This window comes from Chinchilla lanigera, unplaced genomic scaffold (assembly GCF_000276665.1).
Source record: "Chinchilla lanigera isolate Chin_1 unplaced genomic scaffold, ChiLan1.0 scaffold00056, whole genome shotgun sequence".
Lineage (NCBI taxonomy): Eukaryota > Metazoa > Chordata > Mammalia > Rodentia > Chinchillidae > Chinchilla > Chinchilla lanigera.
The window spans coordinates 7,440,944-7,459,157 of NW_004955457.1; the positions used below are offsets into that span (position 1 = coordinate 7,440,944).

Below are 18,214 nucleotides of genomic sequence, written 5' to 3' on the forward strand. Positions count from 1 at the left end.
AGACTAAAGGACATTCCGATTAGAAAGAACAATTTGAAAATTAACTTGTAGGTAACATGATTATGTAAAAATCCCAAAGAAATCTTGAAAAAACAATAAAGCTCCTTGAACTAAATTTGGAAGGTCACAGAGTAAAAGGTTTGTATGTATACTTGCTTTGGTCTTCCTTCTTGCATAACTCCTAAAATTCCTGGGATCCAACCTGCAAAGTTAGTCTTTTTTGGATGCTAATAAGCTGCCTGGTAAACCAGCACTCTCCAGGCTGGCTACCAGGAGGATCAGGCTGGATTAAAAGGGTGAGACTCTTACTCCTACTCCCCAACTTCAGAGGCAAAAATGAAGGGCTGAAGGCTGAGTTGATCACCAATGGCCAGTGATTTCATCAATCACGTCTAAGTAATGAAACTTTCATAAAACCCAAAAAGAATAGTTTTGGCAACTTTCCAACAACTGAAAACACCGAAGCTTCCAGGAGGGTGAGAAAGCATCACGTGTGCTGAAAGAATGACACACTCCAACTCCATATGGACACAGGACACTTCCATATCTCACCCTATGTAGCTCTTCACCTGGCTATTTTATTGTATCCTGTAAAACATCCTCTATAATAAAACAGTCAACTTAAGTGTTTCCCTTTGTTCTGTAAACTACTCCAGCAAATTTTAACTAGATCCTATGATGGGAACTTTTGGGTTTTTTTGGCAATACTGGGAATTGAGCTACCTGTCCTCGGCCCTTTTCATTCTGACACGCTGTCTCTTAAGTTGCTAAATTGCTCAGGCTAGGATCAAATTTGCAGTCCTCCTGTCTCAGCCTCCCAGAGTATTAGGATTACAGGCATATTATCACTATTCCCATCTGGGAACTCTGGAGGTTGGCAACAACCAACCAGCCAAACAGGCAAAATAACCTGGAACCTGTGACTGGCAGATGAAGTAGACGTTTGTTGTAGTGGGACTGAGCACTCAATCTGTGGGATCAGATGCTATCTTCTTAAGAATTGTTTTTAAATTATTCGTAAGAATTGTTTTTAAGTTAGAGGACACTTAACTGATGATCCCTACAGAAAAGACTGCTTGCCTAGTGTGTGGGGAAGAAGTTACATTTGGTTACAGAAGTTTTTGGTATTGTTGGGTGAGAGTATGTGAGAGACTGCGTTTGTTTTATTCCTATATCCTCAGATGAGTCAATTTTGTTACACCAGCAGTGTACCACTCAAAATGGTATTTGTCCCCAACAAATGAAAAACTCAGAAATAGGCACAACTTCAACAAAATATGTGAGACTCTGTATGCTGGAACGTAGGGAGTATACTTATTGATAGAGCGGGAAGACTTTACTGTTTAGGTATCAATTCTCCTCAATTTGATGTATAGACTCATTGCAATTTTCATCAAAATCCCAGCAAGCTTTCAGCAGACATTTAACACATTTCCACTGGCTTGAACCACCAGGGGTACATGCATGACTGTCCTGTCAGGCAGTTTTTTTAAATTAATTTTTTAGTAAAAAGACCGATAAAAAGTGGTACAAGCTGCCCAATGGGACAGTCATGCATATACCACCAGTGGTTCAAATTGGCTAGCAGCAAGACATGAATTATGGTTGTCATGAATATATTAACAAGCAGATTTCAAAATTTACATGAAAATGTACAATTCTGTGTAAGAGGAAAAAAGTTGGAGGACTTACACTATTAAATTTGAGACTTTCTACAATGCTACAGTAATCAAGATAGTGGGGTGCTCATAAAAGAACACACACACACAATGAAGCAGTGAGCCAAGAAACGGACCCATACAAGCATGTTCAACCAGGTTTTGGTAAGAGCAAAGGAATTCAATAGAGAAAAGACAGTATTTTTAGTAAATGGTCCTTAAAAAATGGTTTTCCATATATAAGTAATGAATCTCGAAACATCCTTCACACCTTTTATGAAACTTAACTCAAATGGGAGCACAGACTTAAACATCAAACAAAATGGTAACATACTTTTATAAAACATAAGAAAAAAAAATCTGTGATAATAATGTTAGGTAAAGAATTCTGGGGACAGGAATATAGCTCAGCAGCATAGTGCCTGCCTGGCAAGTGCAAGGTCCTGAGTTCCATTCCTGGTACTCCCCTACAAAAGGCATTCTTAGTATAATACCATAAGCACGGATGTATAAAAACAAAATTCATAAACTGGACCTTATAAAAATGAAAATTGTTTACTTAGCAAAAGACAATGTTCAAAAATAGAAGAAAGCCAGAGACTAGAAAAAAATACTTGCTAATCATATTTCTAAATGCCATTTTCCCACAAAAAGGAACTGGACTCATTAAAGAAATGGCTGATTCTGAGATGAAAACAGTAAAAAACACAATATGAGTAGTCTAACTAATCTGGTAGTATCAGAAAATAAGGATATGCTTAAAAAAGGGAGGAGGGGCAAAGAACTAGTTCAAAGAAGGCAACCTGTAAAGAGTTCTTAATAGCAAAAGCTAAACAATGAGAATAACATAATGTAGAATAGTAATGGATTATAAATTCCTCAACGACAAGGCCTTACTGATATAAACAGGGGAAATGAGCATATCTTAGAGAAGAAATTCAGTCAGTAAATGTAGAAGAATGGATGGTAGAAATAGAAAATTTCCCTTACAGTATCACAGTAGTTATCTGTGGACAAGATTTATCAGTGAATCCAGGATGACAATCTCTAATTCAAAAACCTAAAATGCTCTGAAATCTAAAACCACTGTGACACTCGAAAAGTTCTAAATTTTGTATTTTCAGATTAAGGATGCTTAACTGATTAATCTACTATGCAATTATTCTTAAATCAGAAACACACTAGGACTCTTTCAGTCCTATGCATTTTTAGGATAAGGAACTTGTACTAAAATTAGTGGGCAATCCTTACAAGAGAAAGGAGGTGTTTGCACAGGCTCTAGGTAACCTCCATAAAATATACCAACTACTGCAGTGGTTGTAACAAGTGACCAGAAATTCTTTAATAGTATCTCTTCTAAGAGTTAAGGTTTAATTTTGCTCCCCTTCACTGTGGGCTAAACTTAGTGAAAACAGCTTCTAAGGAATGCAGTAGAAAAAGAAAAATATGGTTAACTCTGGTTAACCCTACAGTGGAGAAATGTGGCCAGCACTTTAACCAAAGTTAAATTCATCAGTAGGTAGTAAGTCATGCTGGTATGTGTTCTCTGATATGATAAAACCTTGGCATACCACTGTAGGATTTTCCTCAAAATCTAATACCTCAGTCTAATCATAATAAAACATCTAACAAACCCAAACTGAGAGATAGTCTAGAAGAAGTCAGGTTGCTACTTTTCTAAAGTATTAGATAATGAAGGCTATGAAAGACAAGAAAACAAACTTTCAAAGATTGGAGGAGATGAAGGAGACAAGACAAATTCAATGTGGTACCTAGACTGGATTTTGTAAAAGAAATACAAAAAATGGGAGAAATCTGAGTAAAATGTGTAATTCAGCTAGTAGTATTAAAGCAATGTACTTCTTAGTTTTGATAAACATTCTGATTATGTATGTATTATGCTAAAATTAGAAGATGATGAATGAAGGGTAGGCACCTGGGTACTACTGTATTTACCAATCTTTTGTAAACCTAAAATTAAAGGTTAAAATTATATATTAAAATGTGTATGTATCTTTGTACTAGAAGAAAATATACTCTAGAATACTTAACATTTTTGGATGGTGCAATTAAAGAGCACTGCATATGCTTATACATGAGCATATTTTATTTTTAATAGTAAATTTCTAAATATGACTGTAACGTACGTATTCTTTGGTAATCCACTTTTGTCCATTAAGAACACTGTCCCATGTCAGTAAAATTGTCTCATTTCAATAAAAATATATTTTCATTCTTATTAGAGAGCTGTACATACAGCTTAATGGAGGCACCTTAATTTACATTAAATACACTTTGGAATTTTTAATATTTAGCCCATTTATTTTTTGTGATTCTGCCTGTTTATATCCTCAATTCATTAGTCTGACATTGTTAAAATGTTTCCAGTTTACTGTTTGCTTTTCTACATTATCTTTTTCTTCCTTGAACATAAGTTTAACATTTTTATATGGTCAAGTCTATTTAACATTATCCTTTATTACTTTTATCTTTAAAAAATCTGCAAGAAATTGAGGGAAGGGAGGGTAAAGGTATCAAAAAGAAATTAAGATGTGTTATGTACATGTACCAATTCTGCACATGTGAACATGTACTGCAAACATGTACTAATTTTAAAATATCTGCTAGTAAACCCCTCTTTACCATTCTGGTCATTAGAGAACTTTAGAGGGCAAACTGTAATACTTTTCACAATTTTTTCCTCCTTCTCTCCACTGGAAGAGCTGTGTCCACACTCTACTAACTTTGCACTTGTCTTTGCTATGTTGCGGCCAATCAATACAAGTTTACATGATGTTCACCACAGTCCAGCATATGCTTTCAAAAACATTGCCCTTTTCCTGTTAGTGCAAGAATGCCATGTCTCACAAGTGCTGCTGCTTCAGCTGAGATCCATGAACCAGACAGCATGTGAAGGAGAGCCCCAGGCCACTGACTTGCAGGTGTCAAAACATAACTTGTAAGTAAGGAAGAAATTTTGTTGTTGTTAAGGCAACGAGCTTTTGTGACTGTAGTGTAGTAACACAAATTAATACAACCATCTCTATTTTCTTTTGAGGATGCTAGTTTCATTTTGGAGTAAACAGCAATTTGGATAGTGTACTTTTGGGGCTGCCAACCTTTTTCCATTCAAGGCTATTTTAAGATAGGCTTTATCTGATGTACGTAAGAGACAGTCATCCTAGAATGTTTAGGAGGAGAATATTTCTCTAACTTTTTCACAAGTACTCACAACACCTGGAAAGTAAGTAAGGGGATTTTGGAAAAAAGCACAAAGTAACCACTGTAATGTGAACTTACTTAAAAATTTTAAGCTTTTAAAATAATGTCTATTTTTCTCAAGTATTTGAACAAAACGAACACCTAAGGAAAGCATTCAATGTTTACTTCCTGGTGCTGCATACCTCAGCACACTGCCATGTGCTCTGGGTAGAAGCATAGCAGTGAAGTAGCATGTTCACAGGTTTCAGCCCCAGGCACAGGTTCAAATCTCAGTTCTACCAATCTATTAAAAGATGTGTCCTTCTTTTCTCTGATATTCACCTTCTCCTCCTTTATAAAGTGAATAATAGAATGAATAATATAAAGAACTTAAGTCAGAGGAAATATCAAAATCAGAATATATAAAATTATCAGGTATCAGCACATGGGTGATACCTGAAATACATGAAAGTTCCAAGAGAAAATTTATAAACTAGATAGAAAACCAGGTGAATGAGCCAAAAAAACAGTTTAGAAGAATAAGCATTCAAAAGTGTTAAATACTCCACAGAGGTAAAATTTAATGAAGAGAGAATAGTAGATTTGCTAAATGTATTTGTAGGGGGAAATCTTTACCTTTTACAGACATAGGACTATGGGGGGTGGTCAGAGAAGCCAGGTACCACTGAATAAAAGCTGAAAAAGCAGAAGCAGCAATAATATGGTAATGAAGGGGAGAAGTAATCTGTGGGAAGTCTCCCTTTTAAGACCACTGTAACTAAATCCAAGCAAAAGTATTTTATTGGACTCCATAATTAAGTCAGGTATCTTCTCTATCTCATGTGAAGAAGATTCTTAGGAAGCTGTATACCTGTTCCTAACGTGGTAGGTGAGATGGGGAACAGAGCGGATTACAAATAGGAAGGAAAAATGAACAGAGAAAAACAAATTTAGTCTGTCAGTGAGTTTCCACCATGGGCAGTGGTCTGGGCTGGTTTCTCTGTGATGGAGCAGGTGGGAAGCTACAGTGCTGGCTCCTCATACACTACATCACACTGCTTTTCTGAATGAGAGGGAAATGTTTTTTGTAAACACAGCCAAACTACATAGACACAATGTAAAGTCTTCTTCCTCTTTTTTTTTTTTTTTTTTTTTGGCATTACTGAAAATTGAATCCAGGGAACTCAGGGTAAGCTATATCCTCAGCTCTTTCTTTAACTTTTTATTTTGATACAGCGTCTTGCTGAATTACTAAACTGCTCCCACTAAGCGATCCTCCTTCCTCGGCTTCCAAAAGTGCTAAGATAATGGGTGTGTGCCATCACAGGAGCCCTGAAGTATTTTTTCTTATTTTATAATCAAAAAGATTTATCTTCTGATTTTTCTGCTTAGTACAGTTTTCTTTAGTAAATGCTGCTGCTTTAAATTTTACAAGGAGGCATTTGCTTGAGACTTCTTTTATGGGGATGGCAGGGAGAGGGCCTTCATACTGAACTGCATCCCTAGCCATTTTGAGACAGAATCTTGTGAAGTCAGTAAGTTGCCCAGCCTGGGCTTTAACTTGTAATCCTCCAACCTTAGCCTCCCAGAGTGCAAGATTTACAAGTGTGTGCCACCATGCCCACCTGAGACTTCTTTAACAGACATTTCTAATTTTAAAAAAGGGTTTTAAGTATTTCTTTACAAATATTTTAAAACTAAAGGTTTAAATGCATAGTTTATATTTTAAAATACATTCAAATATGAATTCAGTTTTTGTTTAGTATTACAACTTCAGTACTTACAGAAAGTCAGGCTGACAGGGCACAAATAAAAGTCATTCATCTTCCCAACTTCCCCCCTAATATCTTAGAATGGCTCTGTCATTTCTCATAGCTTAGATGTAATTAATACTATGGCAGCTAAGAATGTTTTAGGAACAAAGAGACTTCTGCCAAAACATGAAATCACTCAAAAAAAGAAACAATTCAACAGAGCACTTTAGTTACGAAGTGCTTTCAGAAGAGTAATTTAACTTGCCCTTTAGAATACCACTTTGGGTGGGTGGGGTACCCTGTTTTACAAAGGAGAAAACTTGCAAGTACAGAAGATTAACAGGTTCTCCAAGTCACAGGTAAGGGGTACAGCCAGCACTTGAAGCTAGACTCTTCCGAATTAAATTTGTTTCTTCCACTTTACCATAGTATTTGAAGAATCTTGGGGTGAAAAGTACAATGTTTTCATCAATTTCAAACCTTTTATCTTTACAACTTTTATTTTCAGTTTGTCTTAGCCATTTCCATATTAAAATCTTCAGCTAAATATTTAGTAACTTTTATTGTTATAAACGGCAAAATCATTTATAGCAATGAAGTTACTTTTTGAGAATAACTTTGTCTACATTTCACAGGTTTTCCTTTTTGTGTGTGGTGTTGGGCACTGAACCCCAGACCTCCTTGCTCATACTAGGCCAGTCTGCTACCATTAAGCTGCATACACTCCCAGCCATTCTATGTAGTACTTTTACTGTTGATGCCTGTCTATTTTAAGATTTTGTCAGTAACATGGTATTCTTAGCATTAATCTGTTTTCAAGGACTCTTTATATGTTATTTTGAGAAAAGAAAAAATATTCATTAAAAATGGAATGGCCACCATATATTTACTTTATTAAAAATAAGCTGAATATAAAAGTTTAACAGTTAATGTGAATACACATGATACTCCTTACTGAACAATACTACTCATGAAAAATAATTTTTAAATAACCCAGCCAGTTGGATGGAGCAAATTACAAACATAGCAAAGCTCCATCTCACATTTCCTATGGGGTAACTAGAAAATGTTTCTGATTAAAGACAGATAAAATCTTACTGGCCATTTTTAAAATGAAGTTTACTAAACAAAAGCTATTTCAGCAAGATCCATCAATTTTGCAAGAAAAAAATCTCCAGTAAAAAAAAAAAAAAAATCCCATTATCAGTACCTATAAAGACGTATGTCATAGTTTGTGGATGTACTCAACCCACGACATCTAAGTAAGTGGGATGTGTGTACCTGTTCTTCATTAGACGGACTTCTCTCTTTCGAGCTGCTTCTTCAGCAGGTTGTGCGGGAAGTGCGGGGGAGGACGCCATGACAACTCCAGGGGCGATGGTGCTGGTAGGTGCTGTGCGGATCTGGTATGTCTGTACATCTCCAGAGGCAGCTGAGAAGAAAAACAGTGAGCAAGGTTTAAGACACAAACACTGACTTGACTCAATTTTGTCTGCCAATCATCAATCTGAACATATTAGAAGAGAAACAGTAAGGAACAGATGATTCTAGCTAAAATGTAAAAAAAAAAAAAAAAAATCAAAAAAAATCAAAAAAAAAATCAGTTTTTTTCTTCATTACTTAGAAATAAATCCAAATTTAATGTATTTAGCAGTATAGACACTTGGGTAAAAGAGGTTGTAACCTGTGTCTATTTGATCTTATATTCATCTTTCATTGCAATGCAGTTCTGTTCTGTTGTTAACATGCTTACCAACCTTAAGTCTAAAAGGGAAGTAGGGCACAGCTGGCTTGATCTTCCTAGATAGAGTATAGTCCTCAGTGTCTTCCTTTGATATTGGTAAATTCATATTAAAAAATTTCAAGTAGACTCTTGCCACGACATAAAAACGACCATGATTTTTCATAAAATAGCAAAATGGAAGAGAAAATAAAGCATAATGGTCAACTATTGTAAATTTCTAATGTAAACAAAATGGCAAGTATGAAAAAGTGTATAGTTTGATGCCAATTATATTATCTGTAAACATGGTTTTAGTGTAACTAATGGCTAAGTAAACTCAAATTTTATTTTTCTAACTAAACAATTCACCATTTGTGAAAAGTAACAATCCCTATTTGTCAAACTGCTCCAAAAAACTGTGTTAAGGAATATGCTGTTCTAAAATGAGAAACCTAACGCTATGAGAGAATGTGAAGGTCTTTATAAAATTAGCCATATTTAGATATCTATTACTTGAAATGTGTAGTTTGAGTGGAAAAGATTTATATACTAAACATGTTACCATCTTCAAACTGACGTTCAGAATTCAAATTCACTGACATCCTGCTTTACAATTTTTGAGTACCTGCATGTAAAGTGAAAAGGTGTTTTACTCCCACTAATAAGCAAAATATTCAAATATTATCTGTTTAAAGCAGAACATGTTCTGTAAATACATTAGGGCCCTTTAAACTATGACTTTCTAGTTGGTGTTTCAGAATTATGCGAAAGTAATTATCCGTGAAGGGATATAAATGTCTTTACCTAACAGGCAAATTATCAATGAAAATATTTTTCAAAAACTTATTAATTCCTCAATCTACAAATTTCAGATCTGACATAAATCATATTCTTGTAGTATTCAAATGAATTCAACAAAAAATGGTCAACTTCTATTCACAGATTCCTGAAATAAATAAAACATTAAGTTTAATAAGAAAAAAGCCATTTCTATAATTAATCAAGATTTAACAACTACTTTTTCTCGAAAGACCAGAAGACTTGTATACTATCATGTTATCTTTTGGAGTACAGTGTTTTCATTTGAAAGAAAAACTGATGAATTTAGAAAAGAGGATCTAATTTTCCCTTGAATAAAAAGTAAGACACAGAATTCTGAACCTCCAAAATTCTTACCAGTCACTAGCACAATTTTCATTTGACACATGATTTTAAAAAACAGGGCAAAACAGAAGGAGAGAGGCAGGGTCCTGCTCAAAGTCAGAAGTTCCACATAGAATCAGATCTAGGATAAATTTTTCCTACCTTATGATTTCTTTCTAACTAACCCTGTTTCTCCTATCCCCAAATCCTAAAAGTGTTAAAGATGCATGTTATATTTAAAAACTGAAAATAGTTGTTTTTATGCCATGACATTTTGGTCCAAGTGGAATAATGGAAGAGTTCATGGAAAATTTTATTAAAGAAAAGATAACTACATTTAATAGTGCTTTGGAACATGATACTTACTTTTTTTGAAAGTCAAGATTAAATTTTAATCTTTCAGAGAACCACACCTGTGAGCTCTGAACTCCCTTACCTTGAACAACAACTTGGTTGCTGGGCACTAAGATCTGCTGTCCATCAGTGGTCTGTGCATACTGTAGGATGGTAGTACCCGGCTGGGTGGCAGCTGCATTGGTCATGGTTAATGTCTGAAGGCCCTGTACCCCATCGGTACCATTGTTAGCCAGCTGTATTGCTCCTCCCTGGGTAATGGCAACTACAACCCAACGAAGTTAATTGTTACAAGTTTAATTAATACTATATAGAGATCTTTAAAACACATTAAATTCAATGTAGAAAATTTGCAGAGACAATCCTAGGTGAAATTATAAATACCAGCACCAAGAACCATCAACTTTCTACCTAGGAAAACCACTTTCAGTTTCTGTAACAGAAATGTACCCTATGAACTTCATTATAATTGATAATAATGCCTGTTAATAATTTTTAAAACGAAGGCAAATAGAGAAATATCAAATTGCTTTTGAACTTATTTGGCTCATAGGAAGTCCTTACCTTTGTGACACATACTTTACTCTAACATGAACTATACAATGTATTAAAATTTGCTGCCAGGACAGTAAATATATATTTTGAAGGAAGGAAATGTGACTGTTCTCTACTTTCATGCACAGGGGGTAAACATGTAACAGGCACCCGATAAATGGTTATGTGTACTGAGAATCAAACTCAGGGGTACTCTGCCACTGAGCTACATCCCCAGCCCCAGCCCCCCATCCACCTATCTACCCATCCATCCATCCATCCTCTCAGACAGGCCCTTGCTTACTTGCCCAGATAGAATTCAAACTTGCGATCTTCCTGCCTCAACTCCCTCTGTCTTGGGATTACGAGTGTGCCATTGTACCCAGTACTGTATATTTAATTAGCACTTTTGGGGGGGGGCGCTATACAGCAATGAACTCAAGAGGAGTAGAAGGAAGAAAAAATTAGTACGAAAAAATTTGGGCTGTAGTTCAAGCTCTACCCTGAACTGTTATTTGATTCTGTTATCTCTTCTGTAAAAATAGCTACTTAGTGTAACTGTTGCAAACATTAAATAAGGTTGTGTATACAAAAATACTTTAAAAACTGAAGTATGATCCTACTGACGTTTTTTCTCTATAATACTTATTCATACCTTTGATTACCCCCAAAGGAATTGAGATAGTTTCAACAAAACCAATTTCCATAAAACAAAAAATACAGACAGATGTCAAGTAACTGGTATGTCTCTAGTGCTACATGTTTCTACCAGAAATTTAGACAAAAGAAATACAATTAAGTGTAAACTTAGCTGAGATTGCACAAATGTGTATGTAACAGGACAGCATGTATATGAAAAATAATGAAGACTACCTATCACTCTTACTATTGGAGAGGGATAAAAAGGAACCTTTATGTTTAATAGTACTATAACCCTCTTAACACTTGTTATTTGACAACCTTCATTTTGTAAGTTAAGAAATATATAAATGTTGCTGTACACGTGAGTAATCATTATATTGCTTAATACAACAAAGCCACATGTGCAAGAGAGAAGAAAGATAAATATAATGAATAAAGCTTATAAAATCTCAAAGTATTATTATTTTTTTTTGGTCTTTTTTGAGACAGGGTCTCACTATGGAGTTCAGACTGGCCTTGAGCTCACTTTGTAGCCCAGGCTAGTCTCAAACTTGCAATGATCCTCCTGCCTCAGCCTCCTGAGTGCTGGGATTACAGGCATGCACCACCAAGCCCGGCTTCAAAGTATTACTAATCTCTTAAAACTAGTAGTTTTCAGCCACTGGAGAAGTAGATATAAAATCAAGTATGTAAAGGGATGATAGTACTTCTCTAAACTTCACTTCCCTCTTTCAGATTCAGGTATGTTTCTTTCCTAAAAAGCACGCTTTCTAGTTCAAGTGGGAAATTCTGCAATAGTGAATCTCTGTTACTGACAGGAATATTTTATATACCTTAGGTATGCTGAAGTAAGGGGAAAATAAAGGTGATATGTCAGTATCATAAAAGACATGCCTTAAATAACTGAAGTTATCTGTATATGAAGCTATTGTAAACTGAAAATGTATACACACACACAGCCATAGAGATGTACTCTGCCAATGACAACAAAACAGAAGATAACTAAACTCATTAAGCTTAGTGAACAGATAGCTTAGTCTAAGTTTAGCTTTGTGAGAACCAAAAATTTTGCAACTTGAGAATCTGTTTTTAATATAGGTGGAATGTAAACTGCATTTTGGCAAACCAGTGTTTTTGGCTGAGATGAAAAAATCAGGAACCTGGGTATCATGTATAAGATACACTGAAAGGAAAAGGTAGAGGAAAGGGAAAGTGCGATTCATACAAATGTCTTTGATCAAACAAACGTAGAATTCAAAAGCAGTTTTCAATAAATTTAGGTGTAAGATAAGAAAAAGCAAGAGACTTGGGTAGTCAAATGGAGAATCACAAATGGAAACTAATAAATCTGTGGAGAAATCTCTGCTTTATATGAGGAAAAAGGTAAAGAGTCCTGTTAATTTTAGCAGTCCTTATGTTATCTTTTTATAATAAAAGCATTATTAAATATGATTTTACTACTCTTAGGAAGTAAGATAAATTATACTGAGATTTTTTTTTGGCTTTAAGCATAAAGAATGATTTTTTTCCTTTATCTGAAAAGACTCATGTTCTCTCAGCATGAGGACTAAAATCTTGAGTTTCATTTAGTTGTCCAAAAAACCTTAAACTCTGCAAAGGAACATGTAAAAGGCTTACTTGAATAACCCTAACTAAAACTCTGAAGAAAACCCTTCCATACAGACCTCTGCACACTGAAGAATAAAGGAAATACAATGATGATAGCAAGACTGAGAAACAAGTTGGCACTTGAGTCCATTACTAAGCATACACTCATTAGCTTCTGTTTTCAATACAGAAATATTGATTACTCACTGTACTGTCCACTGCTAGTTTGGTAAATTGGAGTTGGCACCGTTACAGTGGTGATGGCAGGGGCTGACGTCTCCTCCTCAGACTTCTCTTCTTCAATCCTTGGCACTCCTGGTGCATCAGAAGATAAGTCATTCAAAATTTTCCTAGAAAGACAGAGCGCTATATTAATTAAAAGTAAAATTTACTGGCTAAATACAAATAATAAAGATTTGAAAACGGCAGAAAGCTGTTATTAGTGCTTAGACCACAAGTGAAAGATATATAAATTTTAAGAACAAATTCCAAAGGAATCAGTGATGCCAAGTGTAAGAACTGGAAAGAACAAAATAAAGAAAAACACATATACTTATGTGTGTATCTATATGTGTATATATAGGAAACTATCATGAAAATGTATTTCTTCATCTCTTTTGCAAAACTATTCTTTTTTTCTTTCCAGTTTTACAAATTATTCATCTTCTAATCTGGCAGTGGCAAACCTATGGCTCCACATGCTGCAGTGGGCTGTCTGTTATCACTGAAAGCTCTAAAAGGTTCGTTCTAACCAGTCATCTTCTCTGGATATATTTCACTTTGTTTTGAAGTATTCCTGATGTGGTATGAACAGTGGGGTTAATTCTCTTCCGTAGTCTAGATACTACTAATGTGGCCTTATAGTATTTTGGCTTGGTGGTGGTGGAAGAGGGGGACTGGATCCTATTATGTGAACAATAATCAAAGAACTAAGTAGGTTTTTCAAATATATTTTTTCAACCCAGAATTTGATACTTGAACATCTGGTTTTATTTTATACCCAAGTTCAGAAATGTTATAGTTACTACTATCACTTTTTTTTTTTTTTCCATCTTTTTTGAGAAGGGTCTCGCTATGCAGTTCAGGCTTGCTTTGAGCTTACACTGTAGCCCAAGCTGGTCTCGAACTCACAACAATCCTGCCTCAGCCTCCCAAGTGCTGGGATTACAGGCATGACCCCACCACACCCGGCACTACTATCTTTATTTCAGTCTACTTCCCTTAGCTGCTATGCTTTCAAAGTACTTACTTTCCCATCCATGGGGTACTTATCACTTAAGATGCTGTCATTTGCAAATCTGATGAACCGGACTTTTGTATTTTTCAGCCACATTGCTATTTAAAATACCAAGTCAAATGAGATCAAGTACAGGGTCTTTCAAGGACTTTCTCTAGATATAAATTAATCACTATAAAGATGGGTTGTTCCAGTACTATCAATTAACCTCTATTTCCCCAACCTTTCAAGAGTGTCACAAGAAACTTTGTTACTTTGCTATACTTAAGACACAGGGGTTATGTTTCAGGAATTCATAAACTTAATGGTACCCATGTGTGAAAGTCTGATTATAAGGGATGATACCATTCCCTTTCACAAACCTTTTACTAGATGTGTCTGGTCTCATGGCATCTTTTTTTGATTATTAAGGTGTAATTATTTAAATGATCATTGTTAGGGTTTAGGCCATGAGACAAGTCAAATGAGAGTTTTTTCCAATATAAAGGCTGTGTCTTTGAAGGTGTGCAGCTAAGATATGTTTCGAGTATATGTTCATACAACATACAACTAGAAACAAAATTTCTTAAGACCTCAAAAATTTATCAGGCATGGTAGTGCATGCCCGTAATCCCAGCAACTCAGGAGCTGAGGCAAGAGGATCACAGCAAGCTCAAGACTAGCCTTTGCTATGTAGTGAATTCAATGCCAGCCTGAACTATAGTGAGACCCTGTCTCAAAAAACAAAAAGAAATCATTAAAGGGAATAAGAAAATAATAAATTATTTCCTTTAATAAGAAAATAATAAATTATTATTATTCTTAGCCCCTTTAATGATTTGATCAATCTTCTTACATCTGTTAATCTGAGCAACTTTGTTGAAGATAACAATATGTAATGTAACAACCACTGTTAATCCCTATCATTTGGTTTTAACGTCCTTGTTTTGTTTTGTTTGTATTTTGCTACTGTTTTTTTTTGTACTATTTTCTTTAAAATAAAAAATTTTAAAAAACAAGACAAAAACAAAAAATAAATTTATCAATTTTAACTTAGGATTCTTAATTTGATTATGAAGACAGATAAAATGGCTAGCTTAACTGAGTAAGTGGGAGAAGGGGAAGAAATATACCTGAATAGAAGAAATTCAGACTTAAAACAAGGAAGCGAATTGTAAATCTAAAATTTATTAAACTTTAAAGTAAGCTTAATAAGATCTGTGGCTATGCACTTACTGGAGAATTTTAATATGGAGCCGATTTCTACATACAATAAATGGTTTGGTCTACTTTGGAGGCAAGCAATAGGCCAGGCAACATCCACAGCTGAACACAGAAACTATAGTAAGGTGCCTCTTAACTTAAGAGGATGGTAGCAAAGTACCACATGGAAATAACTACTAAATTAATAAATAGTAACCTGTTAAGTATCACAGCATAACAAATGGTTTGCAAAGGTATAGCTAAGGAGATAACTAGCATAGCCTCAGAAGTGACACAAAACTACAGAATGTGGTAACTTTATCAAATGTATTCCAAACTTTAAAAACAGAAAAGCAGCAGCTACCACAGTGTACAAAAGAATCAGTTTATTCAGGACTGTTCAAAGTAAGCACTGATCTCTCTGTGCAATAAGCTTCACTGTATTTGAAAGAAATAATCTATGTGTACTGGCTTGAGCAGCTAACTCAGCTTTTGACATCCCTTTATCTGCAGCTAAGATTTCTTACATATCTTTGATTCTAATCTCTATTAAGTCTGATACCTGTAGGAAGGCCTCCTTGAAAGAATTTCCCTTCGCTTCTGAGAGTCAGTTACACTATCCACTGATTCCTGTGAATCTTCACTTTCTGCAATAGTTGAAATCTGAAAATAAAGAAGAGCTTTATCATAATAATCACACAGTATCTATAACATTTTATAAACGTTAAAACGTTTGTCTTTAATTTCTTTCAGGACTCTATGTAATCAACCTTGGGTGCATTAGTGTTACTTGTCCATTTTTAAGAGTTATTATAACAAAATCACCAACAAAAAGGTTTTGGACATGTGGGAAAGATTGATTCAATATTTGGTCATAAGTCTATACAACTATTTTCCTTTAACTACTCTCCAAACAATAAGTATATTTACCAGAGAGACTGGTTATCCCTCACCACCTTCCAGATAGTTGTTTTAGCAACTTTGTATAAAGTTCTCTACTACAAATAGACATATTTCAAGATAGGCATTCACAAATTATTCTTAAACAAAAATTCAAGTTAAAAAACTATCTTGGGTTAAGTAATCCTAGACTGAAAAATAATGATGGTAAATGAATAAACATTTAAGTGGAACAACAGAAACTAGACTTTACTGATGACTTACTATGTGCCAGGTGCTATGCGAAAGCACTTACATTACTTAATATAGTAATTCAGGCATCAAATGGTTACTATTATTATATCAGTTTTACAATGGAAGAATTAAAGTACAAAGTGATCAGTAACTCACTAAAGTGACAAAGCTAAGAAGCAGCAGCAGAGCCCCTATTAATACTTAGCATCTCCACTTTAGATATCCTCACCAGCATCAAAATCTTAGTGGTTCCAGCCTCAAATCAGTGTTGGCAGAAGCAATAATAACTCAGTAGTGTTTTTAGACCATTTCTAGATTAGCAGTTCCCTCACCTAAGTATGCTTGACTGATAAATCTATATTGCCAGTTTTCTCTAGTCTATACTGCCTTGTGCTTTCATAAACCAGGTGCACATGATGCTGTCAGAATGAGAATTAGATCTAACCAAAACAAAAGGGTTAGCTCATCAAAATACGTATATGACAATGGCAATTAAGAAAAACCATATTCAGAGGTACCTGAGAAACTCCACAGGTATTCTTTATGTAGTCCAAGCCTCAAGGTTCTAGACAGTGGGTACTTATTTTGACAGTGCTTTGTGACATGCATCACATCATCACTTTAAAAAAATCAGGTAAATCTAGTAACATGTTAAAAAATACACTTATAATAAGGTAATATACCCATTTAAATCCTTTAGAGTAAAGGTAGTACAGTCTTTCACACTTAAAAAAAATCCTTTATACTTTAAAAAGCAGGCAATGATTAATGAATCCAGAAAGGATAGCTAAGATGATGAGCAAGGCTGAATTTAGTCTATGATTCTTAGCAGATTAAAAATATTACAGATTACTGCTAATGGAGCATGTAGAAAAATTTCCCATTGATCAGTAGCTGTTGTAGTTAGTCTAGTCAACATAATTTATGCATAAACTTTCTCAAGAGATATACAGCATTAGCTGGGCGTGGTGGCACACACCTGCAATCCCAGCACTCAGGAGGCTGAGGCAGGAGGATCGTTGTGAGTTTGAGACCAGCCTGGGCAACATAGCAAGATCGTGTCTCAAAAAAGACAAAAAAAAAAAAAAAGAGATATAGAGCAGATCAGAAACTGTGAAAAGAGACTTAAAAGTGTCAGAAATTCCAGAAACCACAAAAACTAAAGTCGAAGTATATAGTACTGTGATAAGTGTTGTTTTTTAATACTCTACTCAGAATTTTGTACCTTTTTTTTTTGGTACGAGGAATCGAACTCAGGACCTTGTGCTTGCCAGGCAGGCGCTTACGCTGCTGAGCTATATCCCCGGCCCCAGAATTTTATACATCTGTGTCTTTCTTTCTTTGCCTTCTGTTTGACTCATACCTGTCCCATTCTTACAACTACTTCTGAAGAACATTTAATGATTTGGGAACATTTCCTTCTGATGTGAAATTCCTTAAAACAAGCTATATAAACTACCCCCAGGATAGTTTGGAAATTAAGTATATATGTGGCTTTTCACACAACCCCTCCTCCATCCCATTCAGTGGATTATGGTACTCAGTACAAAAAACACTGCCCTTCTCTAATTTGTAGGGATTTGTCAATTCAGAAAGAAGTAATGACTACTATTTAATAGATTGTGTTAATTCCCTTTTTAATACAAAGGGAATTTAGACCAAAAAAACCCCACAAAATCACACTGCCATAGAATGTGCCAACATCAAGACTGAAACTATGGACTGGGAATAATTATGATGTGTCCGTGTAAGTTCATCAATTTTAATAACTGTGCCAGTCTGATGTGGGAGAGTCAATATGGGAAGGGATATGCATGTTTGGAGCCACAAGGTATTTTGGAAATCTCCTTATCTCTTTCTCAATTTTGTTGGGAACCTGAAACTGCACTAAAAATTAAAACAAAACAAAACAAAAACCCATAGTGGACTAAAAAAGAAATCATGTAAAAATCCATTTTATAAACCATTATAGTTCGGGGGCTGGGGGTTTAGCTCAGCGGCAAAAGCGCCTGCCTGGCAAGCGCAAGGTCGTGAGTTCAGTTCC

General features: G+C 35.1%; 1 protein-coding gene across 7 annotated transcripts in view; it reads right to left on the reverse strand.

Annotated features, from left to right (window-relative positions):
* The window catches only part of Creb1 (cAMP responsive element binding protein 1), a 66,228-nt gene that overhangs the window by 16,541 nt on the left and 31,473 nt on the right, over positions 1–18,214 (reverse strand). For all 7 annotated transcript variants that reach the window (XR_001236401.1, XM_013520691.1, XM_013520693.1 and 4 more), the window contains 4 exons: positions 15,599–15,699; positions 12,825–12,967; positions 9,916–10,098; positions 7,895–8,045 (listed from right to left, as the gene is read on the reverse strand). Coding sequence is in view for 6 of the 7 variants with exons in the window: in XM_013520691.1 (XP_013376145.1) it covers positions 7,895–8,045; positions 9,916–10,098; positions 12,825–12,967; positions 15,599–15,699 (578 nt within the window). In the remaining variant the exon portion in view is untranslated. The remainder of the gene's footprint in view (positions 1–7,894; positions 8,046–9,915; positions 10,099–12,824; positions 12,968–15,598; positions 15,700–18,214) is intronic.